Raw genomic sequence first — 24,638 nt, 5'->3', positions numbered from 1 at the left:
CTGGGCCACAATTTGACCTTTGCGTTGCAGGCAAGGCTGTAGCAACCCCCCCCCCTTCCCCTCTCTTTAGACCTGGCCACACCCTCAAATAGAAAAAACTTTGCTTTTCTATCAAAACTAGTTGTAATGGTCACAATGTGATTTCACCATACATTAAAACGGAACATTGAAACAAAAGATAGTTCTACTTAAAATCAAAATATGTTACTTTAATTCCCACATTAATTGCACAAGGAACAGTGACATTAGTTTCATAAAAAGAAAGTAAAATATAAAATTGAAAACATGACAAATTATTATATTAATATTAGATTGAGCATTAGCTTAGTTATGTGTTTATGCCACATGGCTTGTTCAAAGTGACAAAAAGTTACAAAACCGGGACAAATCTGAAGCTGTATAAACCTACCTTCCTGAAGTCTTCTTGTCTTGCATAATGTTCTATGATCATTCCAAACACGTCACCGATCCTGACGGCTGAATCCAGCTCGGGCTCCTCCAACAGGACCTGACACTGCTTCATTGCTTCATCAGAGTCTTCATCGTATGTTCTGTTCAGATGATGACAAAAATTGAAGAAAATAAATAAACAAATCATTCAATAAATCAATCAAATGAAACAAACCAAACCACACCAAAACAAGCAAACAAACCAACACATTCCAAAACAAAACAGAACACACCAAACAAACTAATCCAAACCAAAACAAACAAACAGAAAGAAAACAAACCCAAACCAAAAAACAAAACAAAAAAAACACACCAAACTAAACAAAACAAACAAAACAAAGCAAACCAAACAAACCAAAACAAACAAACAAACAGAAAGAAAACAAACCCAAACCAAAAAACAAAACAAAACAAACCAAACCAAAACAAACAAACCAAACAAAGCAAACCAAAACAATACAAACCAACACAAACACACCAAACAAATTAAAAACCAAATAAACCTTGAAGGAAAATGCCACTGTATGTATTAATGGATGACTGAATGGATGACTGTAATCCAAAGTTCCTTATTTTTGGTTAATTGGTTTTGGTTGATTGGCTTAACATTTACATTAAAGTCTGTACCTAAGAGCCAACCTCATCATCAACTTAGCTTTAACGGAGTATTCCAGACATTAAAAACAAAAAAAAATATTGAATAAACTTGAAAACTGGAATATAGGTATAGAACCATTTACCAGTGGTCAAGTTTGTCTTTCTTCTTGTATAATGACATATCAAAACAGATAGATATTCTGCCTAAAGATGTCCTTTAAATTTCAATAAACTTTAATACTCCAGTCTTTCTACCAGCTCAAGTCAAAAGCAGCTTTTCTTCCTTTCAGACAGGGCAGTTTTTAAATGTAAACAAGTTGGATGTCTTTGGTATTTTGCCCTCTTGTGGGTTTTCCTTTAAAAGCCTTTCTTTTTATTTCCTTCAAAGCCACGTAGATCTCTACCGGTCACATAACGTACCTGCGAGCCTGAACAAACTTCTTGACCAGCCCGATCCGGTGTTTGAGAGCCGCCAGTTTCTCTTCCTGCAGGGACTGATTCTTCATCTTGGCTTTAGTTAAGCATTTGTAGGCCTCGCTGAGGGCTCCCAGAGCTTTGTCGTAATTCTGATATTCGTCAATCTCCACCTGTCATTCGGAGCAACAACAAAAAAGTTGGTTTGTTTCGATCGGAATGAGGCAGAACTATGAAAAGTATGAGTTCCGATGACAGAAATATCAGTATTATATAACTGTATAATCACCTGATTTCTACACTGTAGAATGTGTTGGTGTACTACCCTCTGTATATCTCTATGCTTCCTAACTTGAGATATAGTGTTTACAAGTTTTTCAGTGTTGATATCTGGTGACCTAAGATGACCTTTAACCTCCACGTTAAACAATAAATTTCTTCTCAATATGATTCATGCACATGCCAAGTATAACAAGATTTCCACAATTTGACCCCTGGTAATGCCATATGACCTTTGATCTCCACCAAACATAATAAGGGTCTTGAACTCACATGTCACAACTATATACTAAATATGAGATTAGTCCAAGCTTTCCTTCATTATATATCGTGTTTATATGTTTTCACAATTTGACCATTGGTGACCCCTAATGACGTTTAACCTCACAGAAAACAATAGGGTTCTTCTACTCCATGTGGTATTCCTACACACCAAATATGAAATTGGTCCAATTTTCCCTTCTTCAGATATCATGTTTACAAGCAATACATCACACACACACAATCATTCGCCTGTATGACTACAAAGGTTAGGATTACCATCGAAACCAAAACGCAGGATCAATAACATTCTTGTCCTGAGAAACTCCTGGTGTGATGAAGTCTTTCCTAGTTCTCCTCAGTTTCCAATATCTCTCACTACTTTTTCGCTTGGAAAAATTGCCTCATTTATTTGAAATTTTGAGCAAAGTATATGGCAAGGAATTACAAAGCCACTTCTAGCAACTCCCTGGTAAGTATAATGCAGTGAAAAAAAGGGGGAACAAATTGCAAACATGCATTGTGGCTTCGATGATGCAACATGAGCAATTTTCTTCATGAATCTGAAGAAATGTATGGTGTTTACAAGGTTTTCACAATTTGATCCCTGGTGACCCCAAATGACTTTTGACCTCTACCAAAAACAATAGGCTTCTTGTACTTAATGTGGTTCTTCTACACATTAAATATGAAATTGGTTTGACCTTCATTTCTTGAGATATCGTGTTTACAAGCTGGGCATCACAAACGCACTCAAACACACACACCCATACACAAACAAATGCCATCATGAATGAAAAGGTTATGATTATCATCAAAACCAAAAATGACCGTTTTGTTATATATTACTTTATTTATGCTGATGGATACATAAATGAAAATGGGAACTCAAAACAATTTGGAAAACCAGGTAAGTTTAGACATAAAGTAATTAATAATTTATTCATGAGTCTAAAGAGAGTTGTAATTTCTAGTAATCAGAACTAATCACAAATCAAAAGTACCCCCATGTCTTCCCTCACAAAAGAAACCCCAATTCCCCTCCCCAAACTGATTCTTCTTATTTATGGCACTACTAACTTGAGCACACGCATCATAGAACCCTGCCAAGGAATCCAACGCTCTCCCTTTCGTGTAGAATCCGATGATGTTCTTCATGATCTCGGGGTCTTTCCTCCAATCCAGAGATTGTAAATAATTTGCCGCCATCACGTAGATCTCTTTCTGCCGCGAGACGCCGGCGAAGAAGATGATCTTTTCCGTGTCTCCCGATTTGAGTAGCGCCCTCATTGCCTGCCAAAGATAGAAAGAGAGAAGAAAAGTTTATCAATGAGAAACTTCGTAATTGAGTTCAATTTGGTATTAAAGGGACAACGAGGCCTGCAATCTGCATAAAAAAAAATGAAATACAGAGATTCCAAATCCCGGCTTGGTAGCTCCTGATGATGATGATGATGATGATGATGATGATGATGATGATGATGATGATGATGATGATGATGATGATGATGATGATGATGATGATGATGATGATGATGATGATGATGATGATGATGATGATGAAGAAATGGGAAAAATTGCAGTTTTACACACTTTTTTGCATCATTGTAGTCTGCAATAATCAGTGGTCTGATAAGTGAACTACAGCCAAAAATTATGAACCTGTCATAATTATTAATAAAAATATAAATTATTAATACTTAACTGGTGTTAAGATATAAAGTTTCCCCTTTAATACTCTAGAGGGAGTAGATCACAGTTGAAGTGGTTTGTGGCATTTTTTAATATTTGCATCAATAGCTGTCGACGTCGTTCTTTTCACCGTATTCAAAAGAATTTCATCAAAAAAAATTAGTTTTTCTTTGACAGACTAGTTGTAAGAATTTGTACATTATAAAAAAAATATTTTTTTAGGGGACATTTTCTTAAGCTTAATTGCCATGGCGACGTCACAAAGTCTGCTGGTGCCAGACGGATTCATAAAATCTCCCCAAAGCAAAAAAAAAAAAAAATTTGTATTTTATATGAAGCACATACTGTTATTCATAGGATGTGATCTGGACCTTTACATAAGCAGAAAATGAACTGTATTGTAATGTAGTATGTAGTTATATCCCCATCCTATCACGTTAAGCTTGTGCTTTCATGCCTCTTTGTCTTAAGAGTAACTACTTACTTCCTGTTCCCCAATTTATTCACCCCTCACCCACATCATAGTCCTACAAGCACCCTTTGTCTTAATTCCATGAAATACTCATGCTTAAACACAGATGACAACCTGTTGCATCTCATGTGTATTACAAATGTGGTTAGTCATAGCCATCTCCTATGTGCCTTAGTAATTATAAGTAAAAGACTCTGTGACCAAGAGTTTATGTCACAGAGAGGTTATTGCCCCTTCACAGGAAGTTATGACTTAAATACTGTAGTTTTTTAATATGGAAAAAGACTAAGATTCCAGACTTCAGAGAGTGTAGTTCAGATACACTCCAGCAACAATATCGCCACACAGAATAAATAAAGCTAAATATTCTACAATTATATATATGTCTGGAGTTTCAATTTATCTGCTGTTAATTCTACTTATTTTATAACGGAGCCCTGAACTAATTGAGCCGGAGCAACCCAACGTAACAGTAGGCACTGGAAAAAACTTTTAGTGACTTGCTACATTCCCCCTCTTTAACCCAGAAAACAGAAGGAAAGAAAAAAACAGCACTAGGACTGACCTTTCCCTTGTTACCAGCTTGTGTATATTTTTTGGTTGCTAGGTGATACGAGCCCTGGAGGAAACAGAGATCGGCAACTTTCTCCAAGAGTTTTAGCCTCATTTCACCCTGGTCGCCATCTTTAGCCAGTGTCATCTTTTCAGCTAACTTTTCGGTGATGTTAACACTATGTTTCTGACATAGCTCCAAGGCTTCAAAGTACTAAACCAAACATAAAAATGAAAAAAAAAAAAATAATAATAATACATAAGTCAATAAACAAATAGGTAAGACATAAACTGAATGAATGGATGGATGGGTCATAGGAGGGGAGTGGGGGGGAGGAGGTGGAGGCATGGGAGGTGCATGGTGGTCATAATACACTGTGTTACTAAGGATCATATCAAGTTCCTGTTATTTTTTCCAAGCTTCCCCTTAAAATTTGTGTTTTAAATAATAAACTCAATAAAGCCCCCAAAAAAAACTTCCACTGAAGATGAGAAAAAGGTGTAATGATTTGCAACACTTTATATTAAGAAAATCTAATATGCTATTAATGTTATAATCGTCTATACTCTCCGAGGACAAATTTTAACGATTTTGTATCCATCACTTTTGCCCGCATTCAGTTACATGCACACACACACGCATGGCATGCAAACCAACAGAAGGAACAAGAGTCGCATACCTAATCGCCAGCAAAACATTCAAATTAACAAATTTGTTATCAGCGATGCCATCTGGCAATACCGTTCTTGAAGTTAACATGACTATATTCTTTTGAGAGCCTTACACTGAAGAAAACTAGACTTGGAGTCCATGCTCCAGAATCATACTATTAACAGTGATAAAATTATTGTGAATTTAAAAAACAAAAATTATATTAGCATTAACACTAGAAAGATTACCACTCATTGTCAATCAGTGAAATTCAAATGCTGCTTGAAGGTAATTATACACAGACTAGGCCGACTTTGTCCTGTTGCGTCAATTTAGCCAAGTTTCCATACAAAACTGGACCAGGCCAGGCACAAAATTGTACTTTGCAGCCAAGTTGAATTAATCATTTGCCCAGGCCTAGCATAACATATAGGTTCAGGCTAGTGGGACTTAAGCTAGATCAAGGTTTATGAAATGCTCTTTTTAATGCCTATTCACAGCAAGAAGATTTTGCTAACTTTTCCCCCAACGACCAAGGAATTCACAACATTCATTTCATTGAATTTAAAAAAAAAATTGAGACAAAATGATAACTAGGTCATGAATATTCCTGTGGTTTACTCAATTTCAGTTTGTTTTTAAAAGCCTTCTAGTCATCATGAGATGGGGATGTTGTTACCTTTCCTCCGACAACCAACAGATCCACAGCTTTGTCGTACTGGCCGTGTTCCATGAAAAACTCTGCGCATCGATTCAGCAGCACTGGGTCTGTTTTCTCGTCCAGGTCATCGGATATAAGCTGCAGAGCTCCAAATTGCTCACTCTCGAAAGCCAGCTCCAAGGCTTTTGAGAAATGTCCTCCCTGCATCAGAATGGTGACAACCATCATTAGATTATCAACATACATATATATATATATGGGGTGTTTTTTATTATTATAATAATAATAATTTAAAAAAAAATTAATCATAATAATTTATAATTTATATATTTAAAATAATAATAATAATAATCAGCAGTTCTTTTTAGGATGCTTAAGCAACCACAAATGTGGGAGAAACCCGCAAGGGCTTATGGATTACAACTTACACTTCGGGTGGTTTCCAATTCAACATTTTTAACTCAAATTTATATGATTTATATTTAATATACTTTTGTTATTCTCCTTTTTTGCAGTAACCTCTATTCCCTATAATCAAACCAATGATAACCATAGAGACAGCACCAGAATAATGAATTTACTGGTCTGGGATCGTTTCTGACAACTTGCTCTAGAAATAAGACAGGAATAGCGACTGTGTCATATAATGCATTCCCTTCCTGCTTGTCCAGTGCTTCTCAACTATATGCTGTTTTCTTAGAAATATCTCCTAAGGAAAGCGAGACAAGGCCCAATGGGCATGAATTTCCTCCTTTGGTTTTCTAAAACTTAAAAGCACTCAATATCTTTGTCAGTCAATGGGTATTTTTAACAACCATTTTAGTATTATTATTCTCTTCGGAAATGATATTTCTGCTCTATTACCACCCCCCTCCCCATCCCTTCACCCATTTCCCTACCATTTTATCCACCCCAACACCCTTCTGAACCTTGAAACATTTCCACCCCAGATTTACTTTCAGAATGTTCTCAACTCTTTTACCTTATGGTATAGCATGACCGCTTTGTCCCGTGTCTCGGGATTTGTCTCGTAATACCTGGCCGCCTCGATCATGTCGGTCTTGCTGCTCATCAGAGCCAAGTTCATCAGCTGATCGGCCATGTCATTTTCCTTTACAAAGTGGAGACAAAGTGTAAAATGGTATTTTCAGAATAAACATGAGCACAGTAAGTCTTAGCCTTGTCAGGGGAGCCCTGGTAAGATCCTGACAATCCCAGCTATCATTTGTGAAAGCTTCTTTCTCGTCGAGTTTAATCGGAAAACATTTTTAGCATAAGAAGCAGGAGTTGGAGGGAGGGGAAGGCAAAGGGGGGGGGGATTTAACCCTTCTCTCACCTTACTGAATCTTTTGAACAAAACAGCCGTATGAAAACAGGCATGTGTGTCCACTGCAGATGAAAAGTGTACTATCTGAGCTAAGCCTTTGCAAAGAAAATGTTTCGTTATATTTTTAGTCAAAATTGTCTCGGTTTTCGACAAGAAAAAAAAAAAAATTGTACCTTCTACACTTACAATATATATCTTGAATATCAAACTATCCATTGCATATTACATATTGCAATTATGAAATGTAAATTAAGAGAAAACACACAAAAGACCACACTGAAAGAAACAGAAAATCTCTCTGATATGGTTGCAGCATCAAGCAGATGTTATCAGGCTGTAAAGAGGATATAAAAAAGCAATTACATTTTTTACGTTTGTTTGATTTAGCATTATGGCCAATTGTCTCTCTGTTCGATTAAGAGTCCTGTAAGGCAAAGTTCACAAGTATCAGACAGAATGGATAGGACACTGATAGGACAGTGAGTAAACAAAATCGATTACATAAGATAACGACTCAAGAGGGGGGGAAAGGGTCAATTGGATCGATAAACTGGATCAAATGCACGCACACAGAGACAGACAAACAGCTATGACATTGATGTAATACAAAGGATAGCCAACAGTTAAATTGATGAATAATTGCCTACTTTCTTTGCAGAGCTTATCATAAACTCTTAACCTAGACAATAAAAAACAAATGTTGGACGAATAAAATTAGAAACAATGAATAAAGTTTATAGTAAACAAGTCAACGAGATAAAAGAAGACGTGATGGATGAACCAAGCCACGACCTCAATTGTGCATTTGTTTACATCAGGGGTGGGATAACATTTCTTGAATGGATGGGTCAGATATTAAGGAGTGAAAAATTGACTGGGCCGCACCTAACCAACGACCTGCTGTCGATTTCAAACCTTTGATTCCAAGGACTTTCAAGCAATAGGTGTGTGTATTTAATCTGTATTCACAAATATATAATGACAATACAGTACAGTTGATAATTAATGGTGATAATAGGCCTACCTGACAGCATCATTAGTGCCGATAAATTCTAAGCACCTAGCTTGTTTTTTTGTGATGATGTTAAAAAGATTGACGTTTTTCTTTTTCTTGAGACACCTCACGGGCCGCAAAAAAGTCACTGGCGGGCCGCATGTGGCCCGCGAGCCATAGGTTGCCCACCCCTGGTTTACATCATAAATATTTTTTTAAAGTGCCTACACTATCGCGGTCGGTAAAGGCCAACGCCTTGGTGACACTTGGGGATACTATCGATATTCAGGTGGTAATACACCCCCCACCCCCACTCCCCACCCCCCGTAGAATCAAAAGCTGCAACAGCTGTAAACTCCCTGGCAGTTAGGTCGAATTAATACCGAACAATAAAGATTATCTCTGCAGTGCCTGTTATGTGTAACTTCAGGGTACATTTTTAGATTTACATCCTAACACAGTCTGACTGTAGGATGAAGGAGTTTCCTAGGCGTCCTACTTTTGACAAAGTGTCTCTACATGCTGCTACAACAAACAAAAGCAACAAGATGTATGACTTAACATTGGGACATCATATTGTGGGGTGGGGGAAGGAGTGGGGAAGGGGAGGGTGAGGCGGATTGGGAGGGGCATACACAACATTAGATCCATTCGGGTCATAACAAGAGGATCAGTTTATAACATTTAAACCTCTGAAAAGGTCAGGTCGAGCACATTATTCATTACGAGGTCAAAGCATGAGATTTAAAAAAAAAAAAACAGCCAAAAATTAAAACATTTGACATGTCAGAGTGCAACTTAAAGCATTACATTGGGTTTCCTTCAAGTTCATTTATATATAAAGTACAAAACTGTGACAATTTTTACTAACAAATAGCTCCAATATGGTACACTGGAAACTTCCAGTAGGCTTTCAGCAGGGTCTTTAGCATATTCTCCTCTTTGTTTTATATTCAAAATATAATTTGACTTTGCACAAGTCCTTTGTTCTTTTAATTTCTGTGATTCCACAAGGTGCCTCCTTTAATTTTGTCACTTCTTAAACAAAAGAAGCCACCTCATATGTGCAGCATATTTACCTAAAAAGTCATTTTCCGAAAATGTCATTCAAATATTAATATTCCATTTAGTTACCAAATGAAACTATGAGCAATATGGAATAAACAAAGTCTGCTGGGTTTTTCGCTTACCTTGCAAATCCGAATAGCTTGGCTGTAGGCCTGCGCTCGTGTGAAGAAATGAACAGCCTCCTTATGTTGTTCCTAACAGAGGAGAAGGTAGGGAGAAGAGTCAAGATTAGAATTTGGTGGGAATTACTTCTTCTTTTTCTTGTTGGTAGAAAAAGGCAACAAACTGTTCATCAGAGTTCATTGAACTCTGCATTACTATCTGTTTATTTTTTTTTGTTTAGTTATTGTTGTTGTTATATTTGCAGCCATCCCTTAATTATCTACTCCGACCGTCAGAGGAGACACAAACCAGACCATTCTTCATTGGTCTATGTGATAGAGATTACAAACTGTAATGAATAACTTTCACACACAGACAGACAGACAGACAGACAGACAGACAAGACAAAAATACTTATTCCACTAGCGAGATTTAAAAGGTTTTTTTACACACAGATGGTTGGAAAGTTGAACAGGAACAAGTCTAAATATGAAGGTATGAAGGTAACTTTGAAATAATATGAGTACACAATCCTGTAGATATCCCAAATAACCCGACCACGTGTACCAGTACAAATCCAATCGGGCAGGTACGAGCTGCAGGTAACTATGCAATAATGGGAGTACGCACTCAACTACAGGTCTGGGTTGAGAGGAATGCAATTTACATGTAAATAGAACATGGCTTGATTAGAATGATATCAAGCCAAAACCTAACTCAAAATACAGCTTTAATATATAGAATTCAAACACCAAGAGTGGGCACTTATCAGGCCAACTGTGTCTATTTGGAGCGTCTTCCAGTGGCCGGCCATGTTATGGGAAAATGGTAGACCAAAAGTAAACAGATCAAATATACGTTTACTTTGGGGATGGGAAATACTGGAAGAGATTTTTCTGCTTGTAGCTGTGAATTTGGTGCACAAGTAAAGGGTGTCCATCAGAGGAACTAGGGAGATTATTTTCAAAGGGATTAAATCGTCCCGCAAAATGTGTTTGAAAACAAATCATTTATAAAAATGGAACACACCTGCAGCTCATACTGCCTGGCTAAATGATAGCAGGCTGCCTTGTCTCCAGTCTCGTTGGCCACTTCACATGACTGTTGGAGAAAAGAAAAAAAAAAAGCAAATGTCATAATAAGAAACATTAATATCATAGGTGGAATATTTGTAACAGGCACTTCTGGTGGTTAAAGCTGATTAATTTAGCACAATTGCTGAAATATTCTGCATCTTATGGTCTAATCCACATCTTCAAAGGGGAAGTATCGGAAGATATGAATTTATGATCATCATAATTTATCATAATTTGGTGGTAGTTTTAAGATTGCATCTGGCAACAACAGAATGCAGATATCATCAGAGCAACTGAAATGAAAATGACCTTTTTTTTTCTCTCTCTGTACATAACAATATTTCAATCATATTTGCAGAGGAAGATAATATTTCTATGAAAGAATTTCCATTTTTGATGAAATTCCAACACAGAGAACATTGAATGCTAAGCAAACATTCTAAATTGTGTCATGCAACAAGGATAAATCAACAAGAAGATTCTAATAGCCAAAATATTGCTATTGCAGAAGAGCTGTGACAATGACATCATAGACCCTTAACTGTGATCCTCACTTCGTGAAGTACGAGAGAGTTTAGCCAATTGACATAGGCTACAGTCAGTCAATCATGTCTCGAGTAAGCGACGACAAATTGAGACAGGATTTTTCTACTAACAGTGGGAGATATTTTTCATCAATTCTACACTATATGACAGCAGCATATCCAATTCACTTCAATCAAGGAAACAAACAGTAGTTACTTGTGTTTACATCGACACAGGAAAGGCAGGCACTGCCAGAACACTTCTTGTGGACGTTTAACATGAGCAGATATATGCAGATACTGCCATCCACCCCATCCCACTACCCCTCCTCACCCCAATCCCCTCCATACTTTGGTCCTGACTCCCTGTGAGATGAATGAAAACAATGGAATGAACAAAATGGAATGAAGCATACCTTTTCCAAAGCACCGCAGTAACAGTGGATTCGGACCTGCGAGAGATAATCTTGGGACGCTTCGTAGAATTGCAGGGCTGTTTCGAGGTCACCGGTGCTCTCCATGTATTGAGCCCACCATTTCCTCAAAGTCCTGAAGACAAGGGGGGAAAGAAAAAGGAGGAGGGGAAAGAAGAAGGGGAAGGGAGAGATGAAAGGAAGAGATAAATATAATCAAAAATTAAAAGAGAAAATACATTTGGCAAGTCAAAATAATATCAAATATATCTGAGAGTCATTAAGTTTTTAAGCACTTTTTTCGAACTGAAAGCTTAAGTTCCCATCAGATCACCAGTTCATTTATCAAAAATATCGAGTACTTGTTCAAAATATAATTGGAATTAAGAGAAAAGTCCAAGTAATAATTTCAATTTTTTTTTTTTTTTTAAATTTTCATTGATAGATTTGCTTGTAGTTCATATATGTTAAACAAATCTGTTGTCCAGACACTTCTGTTAAATTTAGCATTTACTGATGCCCTATCTCTCAAATTTCAAACACTTACCAAATTCCTTAAATATTCCGACATGAATATTCAACAACTATTACTAATTGACTGCATTCTATCTGTGTTTAATGAATAGGCAGGCTACAAATAGTTTTGAGATGTAATTCAAATTGCTGTGTTAAGGAGGATGAAAACTATTTGGTGATTTGTAAAGCAGAAAAAACCTTTCAAGGGGGGAGGGTGGGGGTGGGGGAAGGGGGCAGGAGAAAAACCCCCCCAAAGTCTCAATTCTTTTCCATCATAAATAACTAATCTTTCTCATCGTCTAATACTAACTTATCTTTGTTCTTCATGATGTAAGCCTCTAACGCTTGTGGTTCCTCGAACAGCATTCTGGGAACTTCAAACCGATGAGTGTCGGATTTTTCATAACTGTCAGGAAGAGGGGAGTAGAGGTGATGTTATGATCGACTTACATGTATGAACTGAATCATAACAATAACAGTAAATAGAACCACAATATATAAATGCTGGAGTAACACGTTTGATGATGCCATAAAAAACAAACAAAAACAACAAACAAACACACACATACACACAAAAGAAAAACAAAGGATTCATTAATGTTATCCAGAGCAGTGTTTTCAAGCAAAGGAATGTTGTTTGTACGATTTAGTTTATAGTGGGTCTGGTAGTTCTTCAGAAGCAGAATTAAGGAAAAGTGATTTTAACCTAAGTTTCATAGACAGAGAGGTTTAATTGGAAAATTGAAAACTGATATTGTTCAATATCCCAAATTAACTTGATTGAACTTGAATATATAACTTGAATATTTCAAATGAAATTGTCTAATTTAGCCTTATTTTTTACTCTATTTATTACTATTTAGCCTGTCCCTGAAGAAGATCCTACTAGGATCGAATTGGCAAGTTTTGATATATTTACATATTTGCAGTAGATATTAAGCACCTTTTTTACCCTCTCTTTCTGGAAGAATGCCTGTTCATTCTAGCTTGCAAAGATCAGCATTGCAAAGAAGAACAAGAAGCATTATCATATAAGGATCTGAAGATGGAGCAGACTCTATCAACGAACAAACATGACTTACTTTGGGATGGCGCCGTTAAAGTCTCCTTTGGCTTCGAGATGTTTGGCGTAATTGTAATAGGTCGTCCTAAGGTGGATCCTGTCTCTCAGCTCAGCAGTCTCCATGGCCTGAGGATGAGCAAAATGGAGAGAGAGAGAAATAAAAGAAAATGAACTGTGTTTAATCCACCATGAACTATTTGAGTTACCGTGTTTACAAGCAAGAGCCACATACACACATACACACACATGCCATCACCATCGCATAGAATCCTTTTGCCTCCGACAAGGAATAGAAAATGAACATATTTCCTCAGCAATATTTATATAACATGATGTATTGAAACTGGAACACCTGTATCATGACTTTTGTTGTAAACCATATGTCCCTAAGCGATGCCTTAAGGACTCGACATGCAGGTTAATCCCTACGGACTGAAAGAACTTCATTCTCCATAAGAAATAAACTTAGGTTCATCAACTATGTAATATAGCTGTTGAATAGTTTTCTTTTATAGGAATTTTGTTACTCTTTCTCTGTGATGGGATGATGCCTGCAACTTGAAATTTTGAAGCTGATCATTATTTGAAACTATGGTGCACTTTGTTGCTCACTTTAGCTCAATCAAAGAAAAAAGATGACACCTGTTTAAACTTCGAGGTGATAAATTCCGAAATACACTAAAGAGATCAAATATATCACAAATTAACTTGATAAATATGCCATTTTCATGTGAATTTTGCCTTCAGGAGTTCCTCGAAAGTTTTCTTTTCATCCTTCAAAGTCTGCCCACAAAGAAGCCTTTGCAGGTTTTGAAAGGGATGAACTTAACACTAATGTCAACCAGTGGCCTTACTTCCTGAACAAAAATATCAAATGTTCATATGTACATATCTAGTGCATGAGAACAGGTATGCATGAGAACAGGTAAAGTAGTGTACATCAGCCAATCCCCACGTGACAGTATTTCTCAAGAGAACCATTTTGTACACAGTTTAATATGTCGAGCAATGTCATCATGCATGATACAGCCCAATGAATGACCTATCTTGTGGAGCGGGAAAACCCTAGGGTTAGGGTTAACCCTAACCCTAGCCCGAGAAATACTGCATGACATGTAGTATCATACAATACCGTACTTCTTGAGGCAATGCAACTTGCCACATTATAACTTGTCTTGAGAGATCAAAAACACTTGAGATCTCAGTGTAAATGTACAACAGCATGAATATGCATGAGAACAGGTAAAGTATTGTAAATGTACAACAGCATGAATATGCATCAAAACAGGTAAAAGTAATGTACATGTACAACAGCATGAATATGCATGAGAACGGGTAATGTATTGGACATGTAACACAGTATGCATATGCATGAGGACAGGTAAAGTATTGCCGCCCTTGGCATGAGTACAAATTCAAGTACCAGACTGTAATTGCGAGTACAGGTTCTCAATCACGCACTGCTATCCAAACCAGCTTTCCAAACTACCCAGAGTATGAGTACATTATCCTTGAGGATGAGTACACAACTATGGAACACTGCATGTACAAAAATGTGAAAATGTGAACACAGTAGAAAAGTCTGTAAACAATGTCACAGAGATCAATACTGACCTTTCCCCATTGGCCACTGGCTTGGTAAAGTTCATTCAGAAGATCAAACCGTTCACAATTCTTGTAAAGTCTTTCCGCTTCTTCCTGAAGAAGGAACAAAATAAAAATAAAAATATCAGGAGAGTAATTATACAGACATCGTTAGACATAGATAGTAAAATAAAGACTTTGAGAATTGTTTCACAAGTTTGACACTCTTTTAAACTAAAGAAATATCTAACAAATGGTTTTATTCTACTCGATAAGCTTATATTTCAATTAAATTTAAATTTTCTTACATCACTGTTTAAATAATCACATTTTCATATAGTACATCAATATAGTACATCAATATTGTATATAGTACATCAACATTTGGTTGGCTGGCTCTCATTTAAGTCCATATTTGATATTTATGTGACTGCCTTTCACAAATGGTTTTGGCCTTTATTGCAGAAGAGAGCTTAATGAGAAATGTAGGGAGTACAAATTCCACAGAAAAAGAGTTTGGTAGATGAAGGAAAATGTTGACGCACAGTGTTACCAAATAGTGTAACCAGGACACTAGTTAGAATTAGGGCAAGTGTATGGCTTAACAAAGTATGAAGCCTAAACGCACAATATTACCGATAGTGTAACCGGGACACTAGTGTTTGGTACGGGGAGGTGTATGGATTAACAAAGTATTAAAGCCTAAGCTTAATGAAGTTTATACTAATGTAAAGACAAAAGGAAATAAGGATGAGGGAGGGAGGGCCAGAATGAGGGCGAGGGGAGGAGGAAAGGGAAAGGGAAAGGAGGGGGAGGGGAAGGAGAGAGTAGGGGAGAAGAAGAATTAGTAAAATATACCACCACTTGGAAAATTACTCTATTGGATAACAAAAAGAAGAAGCAGAATAGAATTCTCCTAAAAGGTGGTGCTTCCTAACCCCCCCCCTCCCCCATCATACTAAATAACTGCAGCAGGGTATAATATTAATGACAGAAAATTGCAGGCAGTTCTTCAAACAGAATCTGAAATACTGTGTAAAAATTACATTATTATTAAACTTCAAGAATGGTAACATTTGGTATTATATCACAATCATAATTTAAAATTCTCCCAAATATGCAAATGCATATATCATGTGCTGCTATCCTTCCATATCTATTAAAATGATTTCAAAATGTGATATGTTCCTACCAGCATCCCTAGTTGTATGGCCAACATGGCCACTCTAGCGTCCAGCTCGGGCTCATTCTCCGCCTCTCGCAGGGCCTTCGCTCCTCTGGCGTGTCCCATGTTCCCGAGGCACACCTTAGCCACGTCCAATCGTCGTGTCTTGACGCACATCTTGGCCATATTCTCCCATACAGACTCACTGTAGAACAAACCCATGGCACAAGAGAAAAACATAATTCTTTGAATCTGTGTGGCTTGTTATGTGTACATGCAATGACTGTCCTTTTATAAAAAAAATATATAAAAAAATACAAAATAATATTAATTGACATTTAAAAAGAGATGGTCTCTAAAGGTAGTGTAAAGTATCATTATTTTTTTTATATTTCTACTGTGACTTAAATCCCACATTTTGCATCACGTTCATCTGAAAGAAAGCTTCACCAATCCAGGGAACAACTTCTCCGGTATTGCATTGCAAATGCTATGCAAAATGGGCAAATTGCTACACCAGTGCAAAGATGTATAGCAACCTTTTGTACACAGGGAAACATAATATTTTGTAAGGAAATGTTCAGACCCTTCAAAAGTGCTATACCAAATTTGGGCACTAAATTACTCTCCCTGCAATCATCAAAATCAAGAAAGGAAACAATCTAAGAAAATAAATAATTGGCATGATGGTTTCATGCAGATACTATTATTGAATAGACACTAACAAAAAAAATGATAGAGCACTGTCTAATATACTGGCAGAAAAGAAAAAAACTGCAAGAAAACTATATGCCCTCAACCAATCACAATGCTTCATTTTAATCACATGCTCAATGGCTTATTACAGATGCACTCAGTTTCAGTGTTATGCCCTCTAAATCCTTATACAGATGTTAGTGACTGGTACCATTTAAAAAAAAAGAGGAAAATATAGAAGAAGGTTGATGATGGCATTGCAACATAACTCTAGTGAGACAAAAAGGAGAAATAAAATAAAAGAGGAAAAAGAATAATAAACCAAAATTGTCACGTACAAGCTAAAGTGAAGTGAAATGTGGAAAAGGGCAATAGCACTGCCCATTAGCACATATAAAGAGTTATCAGTTAATTTATACCAAAGATTTTCATTTTTTCCTCAAGCAAAATCTACTTAAATTGCAAAAGTACAATGTGCAAGCACAGGTATATGATGTTATGTTTATTCAGAGTGGGCAAGAAGATTTTAATCCCAATCACGAGTCACCCCTTACCACATCCCCCCCCCCCCAAACAAAAGGTGCAGCCATTTATGTGATAAAACAATTCATAACATTTTGCACATTGCTTCCCTTCTGTTTGGCATCTCTAGCAAAGTTCTATCTTCACAGCTCAGTTGATAAACCACAGGACTTCTTGTTCATGAAGTTACTGGTTTGAATCCTGTTCTATTGAAATGATTAATACTTTTATATTAATAAAAATAAATAAAAAGTAGAAAGTAGGTTAAAGGAACCTGTTTTCATTTCCATTTTTTCCCCATTTGATCACCTTTTGATGAGTTTGATTGCTTTGAATGCCTCGTCCATGTTGCCGATGGTCAAGAAGAAACTGAAGTTCATCATCGCATCCCGAGAAGTTTTGTCTCCATCCTCCAATCCGGCGAAGTCTCGCATCACCTGTTTGCAGACGGACGATTTGTCACTCAGGGAAACTCCCTCGTTAGCCTTTTCGCCAACCTATAATGGTAAAAATACAAAAAATGTCACAAAATCAGTTTGAAATTTCTTTTCATCTCCAAAGTTCGGTGGGGTTTTGTCAATTAATTTTCTATGAGAACCAGAAAAACAAAAAGATTCGGTTGGAGCAATATGCCAGACCGAAAGAATCAAACTTTCATGATACCTATTTTTAGTAATGTTCAGGTTAGGTTGGTAGGGTCTTCAAGTCTCAGATTTCTGCATACCAAATTCAGTGTAAGGTTTATGGGCTACATTGAAATCTTTTATTGACTAGATATGGCCTGTCTACTCAAACATTACTTTTCATAAACTGTGTAATCCTCTTCCTACTAGTAAGCCCTTTTGTAATGGGACAGTGTCATTTTTAATGTTGTATCTGGTACTATAGTTGTATTCATTTACCCTGACAGTTTTGCTGAGGAAAATTCCAGGGAACCAAAAATTTCAAATAAATGTTCTTATTTTGTATTTGTCAAGTCAACTTACTATGTCCTTGTTTTTTACTTTGAAGAAGATCCTGCTAGGATCAAAACGTCAGGCCAACTTATTTTTACACATTCTCCTACACAGGCTCTCTAGTGGATAAGCTGTTTGCTAACAGTTTTATTTTATTTTATTTTTTTCACTTAACGGTTTTGTATTTTCTTTTCTTTTGGATTTACACATGGCCTATATTTTCATTATATGTGCAAATATATATATACAAATGTATATACAAGATAATAAAAAAAGGTTGACAATCAAATTTCCTACACTATCTCCTCTTGGTATTGTTAATACATACCAAACAATGAAATTCATAAAATTAATGTACATGTTCCTCTGTGATTGTGTCACATGTTGGATATCAGTCATAATAATCCATAATATGGATCATAGAGGCTTGGATATAAATCAAGGCTTCATTTTTATGATAAACACAGAGGTGTTGTTCAAGGAGTGGGGGAGGTGATGGGTAGGAAGGAAGGAAGGAGGAAGGGAGGAGGGGGGGGGTTTGAGATGATTTTGTTTGTAAAATGTTTAAGACTCATCTGCATCCATTCAGAATAGTTCAGAAGTTTCAAAAGTGGGCACAATTATACAACTTTACAAAATATCACTGGAAAAAAGGAAAAGAGATGTACGTAGGGTGGGAGGATAGGTAGGGTGGGAGGACAGGGGTAGGGGAGGGGGTAACAAATTTCCACCGTAACCCCACATATCACATGATAACTATAAACACTACAACTGGACTTTGAAATCACTGCATAGACGAGAGCTGTCAAACTAATAGACACATATGTAACGCTTGCCGATAGAGAAAATACTGGCATATAGTAAACAATCTTAATACAGAGATAGGCCACTACCACTGATGATAAGAGAAATGCTAACCACGAAATTGCCAATATAAGACAGATGGTTAAGTTACCATGGAAATCAGAAATTGTCGTGATATAGAAAATAAGAATATGCACAAAATAAGAAAAAGTGGCAATGCTTGAATGAATTTCTATTGTGACTTCCAAATTAATGAAAAGTTAGAAAAAATAATCTTCTACACCACTCGATCCTTTTCCTGCCAACCTCCCCCTCCCCCTTCGCATCCATCCCATCCACATGAAAGAAAAAAAGAATACGAAAAATCAAATAAAAGATAAGGGAAGATAAGATTAGATCAGTTAGAGCAATCAAGATGTGAGAACTACACAAGAGTGAGATTAGACAACACAGACCGTGAGAACTGAAATTTCAAAAAATTTCAGTCTAATGCTGGTAGAGGTTTAATTTCAATGAGAGTCGGAATTCGGCCGAAGGTTTGCCTTGTTCACCATGACTTTAATATGTAATATTATAAGCAAGACATTAAAAACAAAACAATAATCAGGGTGAAAAAAGGGATGGGGTAGAGGGAATGGGGGACAAGGGGGTGAAAACTGCAAAAAGTTATCAAAAGAGAGTGAAATGGCGTGAAATGGGGTTTAGAGTTACATCACAGTGCTGCCCCACCCCCCTCCCCCTATAGGACCTGTCTTACCAGTTGTTACTCAATTAAAACAGGGCCACTACATTGAAACAATACAGAAATTAACATGTTTAATGAACAGTTCTACACTTCCAATTGCACATTACTCAAACTAAATCAAAAGTTAGTATAACAAAATTAAAAAAGGAAGTACAAATTTATCCGCCCTTCTTTATTAATATGAATTATCCTAGTACCTAACTTGAAAAAATTCTTGATATCTTTGAGCATATGTTTGCGGCATTTCAGGGAGGAAAACTGAACGTCGTTTAAGTTTGAGCAACTACGATCGCATCTGATCACAAACTGGGTCAGGATGTTCACTAAAACTATTAAGAGCATTTATATTTTTTATGTGAAGCATGGTTCACATAGCTCTGAATATATTCACAGTAATGAAGCAATACCTCGATAGGCGATTGAGAAACAACGGATTGAACATGACGAGTCGACATACTACAAAAATACGCTGCACCGGTAATAAAAGAAAATTAATTTCTCAAAAGGGTGGACAGAGCAATCTCAACAAAGTCTGGTGCGAAAAATCAGGAGATTTGCAGCAAAAGTTGGAAAATAACTTTAAACATTAGCTGGTCGCAATTGCAAGTCTAATTTTTCCTCCGTCATCAAATACACGAGCAAACGAAGAAAGAAATTGAACTGGAAAAAATTAATCTGCCAAATGTCAGGGTAGATGTTTCAAATTTGCATATAAGAATCAGGACTAACAATGCTGTTATATTTATTGTTGAAGTTAAAATCAGCAGCTAATTGGCACATCTCTGAAGAAGAAGAAAAATTTCAACGGGTTCAGATAAAATATCTTTACATCTAGATACTTGAGTGAATTTTGGTAAAAAGATGAGGAACGATGTTATGCAATGCAACCAGCTGGTTTTTAAAGAAACACTACGATCACAAATATAGACACTTACAACTTCCCCGGAAGATAATAAATCCTGGTAAAATAAATGTTTAAGATAAATGCAAAATTTTAAATGAGATTGGAAGAATATCCTACCACCAGTCTACTCTCATAATTTCTCGTGACAATTTCTCACAATTTTCTGTCTCACTTTTTTTTTCATAAGTTAACAATAAAATGTCACAAGCTGAAAGATGAAAGTTGAATGGCAGTGTTTTAATAACCCTGTCATTGGTAAAATATTCTTAAGATAAGTTTTTGCCCTAGAAGAAATGGTTTTTAATAATGACAAAAGTAAAAAAATTGAAATGAACGGTGATGAAAAACTTTGTCCTTTCTACAACAAAAGGGAAACATCTTCTGGCACATTTCCATGAAATTGCAATTACCCTTTTTCTTTTAAACTATTATGTGGTTCAAGTTCATATAGTTCTTGTATGGACCCATGTTTCCTTTAGCGATCTTGTACCACACTGAATCTTTAAGTACTGTCTGAAGTACTGTTAAAGTTGTAATGAAAAACACTTTCTTGAGGATTGGTTCGGCACATGATTAAGAGAAACGTGTCAAACTAACAGCTGGTCATTTCATAACAGAATGATAATGAAACATGTCTCTGGATCGTAAGACTGCATCCTGCATTTTCAAGATAAACTTTTTTGCAATTTGAAAGGAAATATATATAATGTCATATAATGTCGTATTACTGGCAGGTATCTAATGACAAAGTTCATGCAAATTCTTTGACTCTGGGTCAAAGCAGATATAAAGAAGCCATTTTGTTTTTACCTTCTTGATGAAGTAATAGTAGGGTACTTCAACTCCGATGAGTTTATCGTATCCAGAGTGGAGAGCGAAGCTGTCTTGCATCACCACACCTTGCTCCAGTGTGCTGAATAACGACACCACTATGACCTCAGCCTGTAGGTTGAAGAAATATTATACACGCTCATAACGTTGTAATGATCTTCCCGATCTGCAAAGGAAGTTCTATAGACCCCTACTTCCCAAAAAAATGTATCATGAGACCCACTTTTCAGATCCGCATAAGCGATTTGCTAACCATCAATTTTTCTTAAATTTCACACCCCTTGTGGTAGATGATCACACTGCACATTGACTGATTTGATTGAAATCCATTGCACATTTTGACTGAAAGTTAGTAAATGACAGTTCACCCACATTTCTTTAAACTTAGGATATAAATCACTGCATGAAGGGCAAAGAAATCTAATGCCAGATTCCATCAGAAACATTGTTTACCGATCAGTAATTTTTGCTTATCGGTACCTGGTTTGCAAACCCACCATAATTGCTTGGTGACACGATTTTAGGGTAACGACCCAAGGTTTGGGAAGCATAGCTTTAGACTAGTGAAATATTGGAACGTATATGACACCAACTAAAATTAAATGACTCAAAAACTACTTTTGATTTACAGTTTCTATGGTAACAAAGAGCAAGCTATGTCACTATTAAAGATTTCAATCTATGGTTTGTTCTTGAAGACAGTTTCATGAGCAAAGATCCTTTTCTGAATTTTCTCCTTAGCAACAGTCACATGATGCCTTTCGGAGTTGACCAATACCATATGTTCTTCCACAAGAATGAATAAAGAACAAACAAACTGTTTCCATAGCAACATAAAATGCATGTAAAAGAGACAAGACTGTTTATCTCTTACACACTTAAGTAGTACAAACAAACCCAAGACCACAGTTAATGCCAAACTTGGCATATTAAGTCCTGTACATGGACATGAGTCAAAAAGAGTTTGCAAAACTGGCACACAAAACATACAAATCTGGAAAGAATCTATAAGAGCAACAAATATATCAAGACTGCATTGCAACTTGCCATGGGCTTCATGTTTTGTTTTATGGTTTTGTATCCAGGGGGTGGTGGGAGAATGGTGGATGTACTTTTCAGCAAATATAAATGCCTTTACAACAATTTGCAATAATTATTGTTGATTGTTATTCAAAGATAACAGATTATGAAAACTTCACATTATACGAAAGTGTGGGGGGGGGGGGAATTTGGCCTAAAATTTGCACATTTATCACAAATTTCCCAAAGTGACTGTCCTTTTTCACTTCATTCATCTTTTTATTCATGTTTTTGTACTCCAGCTTGTACTTACAGGTGTGTTAGTGAAAGAAATCAAGGAGGTCATCTTTCTCGGTGAGGTCATCTCTAACGGTACTGAGAGTCTAGCCTCACAGACCAGTAGTTTCTTCTCTTCACCGTCCCAGTGAATGCTGACAGGATGTCGTCCAGAGAGTTCGTCTGCTGCTTTACGTTTGCCTCTGAAAAATACCGACAATTAGTCATTTTAGAGTGATTGTCATGACTCTATAGTGGCTATAGTCTCGGGTGGGTATGAAAAGCTTAAATTTACTCTTTGTAATGTCTACGACCATATCATGTTGAATATATAAAAGTTAAAGTGTTCTCCCTTTTTGTTCATGGTTTCAGTTTTCTTACCCCAAAGAGTCCTTGGCATAAGTCACTGTTTACCATAATTGAGCCTGTCTAATCGGCCAGATTGCTCGTTATTTGAATGGTTTTGAATTGAACAGATCCTGCCTAACTTTCACAACATTTAAAATAATGCAATAATCCTGCCAGTGACAATCTGTGATAAAAACAAACCTTTGTAATATGTGTGAAGCAGGGGGCAGATCTAAGATAATTAAATAGGATAGGGTGTGGCCTGAGGTTGTTCAATAGGATGGGGTGTGGCCCTGGGGTTGTCGAATAAGAGGGTGTGTGGCCCTGGGGTTGTCGAATAGGAGGGTGTGTGGCCCTGGGGTTGTCGAATAGGAGGGTATGTGGCCCTGGGGTTGTCGTTTAGGAGGGGGTGTGGCCATGGGGTTGATGTATGGGGATCCTTCCCCATAACGACTGTTCCAAATTTTGAAATGTTGCATTCTGAGCCATATTTAGGCTAGAAAGTTAGGTCTAGAATTGTGTCTGCACATAAGGCTGTGTTAATATTAAATTGTTTTCAATTTTTTGTGTGTGGTTGAAAAGGGGTGAGGTACACACGCTCCACATCTTCCCCCTCCGTAATCCACACATGGTAAGTATACCTTTCTAAATCCTTTCATCCATCTCTCAACATGAAATATTTAATAAATAATATTAAGTAAAACTTCAACCCAAACCTTCCTCAAAGAGAACCTATTATATTGAAATTAATATTTCATTCTTTAAAACATAAACAACAACAAAACAAAAAAGTTAAACAATTATTAACATAAGAGAAAGAGAGAGAGAGAAAGTAGAATCAAGATTTTGTCCCAACCTTTCAATATCACTGAGTTCATCTTCATTTTCAACCACGGGTATGTCTTCTTGATCTCCCAGTCCCGTCGCAAAGTCAAAGAACCCCAGCGAGTCCAAATCCACATCCCAGATGTAGACCTTGCTGTCTGGAATCCCATCAGCCTATAGGAGAAGCCGAAACATACCAAACTTAATAAACAATCGCATGAAAAAATACACATTGTCAAACATTTGTTTAAATTAGTAGGTGACAAAAAATATTAAATTGGATGACCTTTGTACCAGTAGGTAACATTTTCCCATTTTTTGTGTAACTTTTTTATTATGTAACTTTATTTGTGTAACTTTTTTTTATGTAACTTTTTTGTTATGTTTTTGTTATGTTTTTGTTATGTAACTTTTTTATTATGTAACTTTATTTGTGTAACTTTTTTATTATACAGCATTTACCGCAAGTCCTAACTTCCTACCTTAATCCTACCTTACCTGCTGGATTAAACAAAATTTAATCTACGTCCAAATTTCTAGTTTAGTTGTAAAAAAGTCACAATATTAAATATTATACTGGAAAACTGTCTCAACTGTGATTAGGCTATGTGCTCGTTACACCAATTTTTGAGCATAGGAAGGTCAAGTTTCAAAAGAAAGAGTCCTTAAACCATTCTGATCTTTCAAGGATTTTCTGGTATTTGACTACTACTCGAGTCAAAAATGAACCCGCAATTTTAACCCTTCCCCCTCCCCCCCCCCCCTCAGACCACAGCAAGTTGTCTTCCTTTGCTCAAATGTCTATAACAAATTAATCTTTCTAATTGTTCAATCCTTCCCCATCAATGG

At 36.6% G+C, this 24,638-nt stretch overlaps 1 protein-coding gene across 3 annotated transcripts in view; it reads right to left on the bottom strand.

Annotated features, from left to right (window-relative positions):
* The window catches only part of LOC139960014 (intraflagellar transport protein 140 homolog), a 44,032-nt gene that overhangs the window by 2,383 nt on the left and 17,011 nt on the right, over nt 1-24,638 (bottom strand). For 2 of the 3 annotated variants that reach the window (XM_071958013.1, XM_071958012.1), the window contains exons 15-32: nt 23,821-23,963; nt 22,654-22,819; nt 21,300-21,431; nt 20,521-20,544; nt 17,390-17,577; nt 15,890-16,067; nt 14,728-14,811; nt 13,133-13,239; nt 12,361-12,456; nt 11,538-11,670; nt 10,551-10,622; nt 9,542-9,613; nt 7,013-7,141; nt 6,049-6,231; nt 4,731-4,931; nt 3,082-3,294; nt 1,468-1,634; nt 410-551 (exon numbers count right to left, since the gene is read on the bottom strand). In XM_071958013.1, coding sequence (XP_071814114.1) covers nt 410-551; nt 1,468-1,634; nt 3,082-3,294; nt 4,731-4,931; nt 6,049-6,231; nt 7,013-7,141; nt 9,542-9,613; nt 10,551-10,622; nt 11,538-11,670; nt 12,361-12,456; nt 13,133-13,239; nt 14,728-14,811; nt 15,890-16,067; nt 17,390-17,577; nt 20,521-20,544; nt 21,300-21,431; nt 22,654-22,819; nt 23,821-23,963 — 2,430 coding nt within the window. The remainder of the gene's footprint in view (nt 1-409; nt 552-1,467; nt 1,635-3,081; nt 3,295-4,730; nt 4,932-6,048; nt 6,232-7,012; nt 7,142-9,541; nt 9,614-10,550; nt 10,623-11,537; nt 11,671-12,360; nt 12,457-13,132; nt 13,240-14,727; nt 14,812-15,889; nt 16,068-17,389; nt 17,578-20,520; nt 20,545-21,299; nt 21,432-22,653; nt 22,820-23,820; nt 23,964-24,638) is intronic. The other variant, XM_071958014.1, reaches the window with a different exon arrangement.

The sequence above is a fragment of the Apostichopus japonicus genome, chromosome 19 (assembly GCF_037975245.1).
Source record: "Apostichopus japonicus isolate 1M-3 chromosome 19, ASM3797524v1, whole genome shotgun sequence".
NCBI classification, from domain to species: Eukaryota; Metazoa; Echinodermata; class Holothuroidea; order Aspidochirotida; family Stichopodidae; genus Apostichopus; species Apostichopus japonicus.
This window is presented reverse-complemented; position numbering and strand designations above follow the sequence as displayed.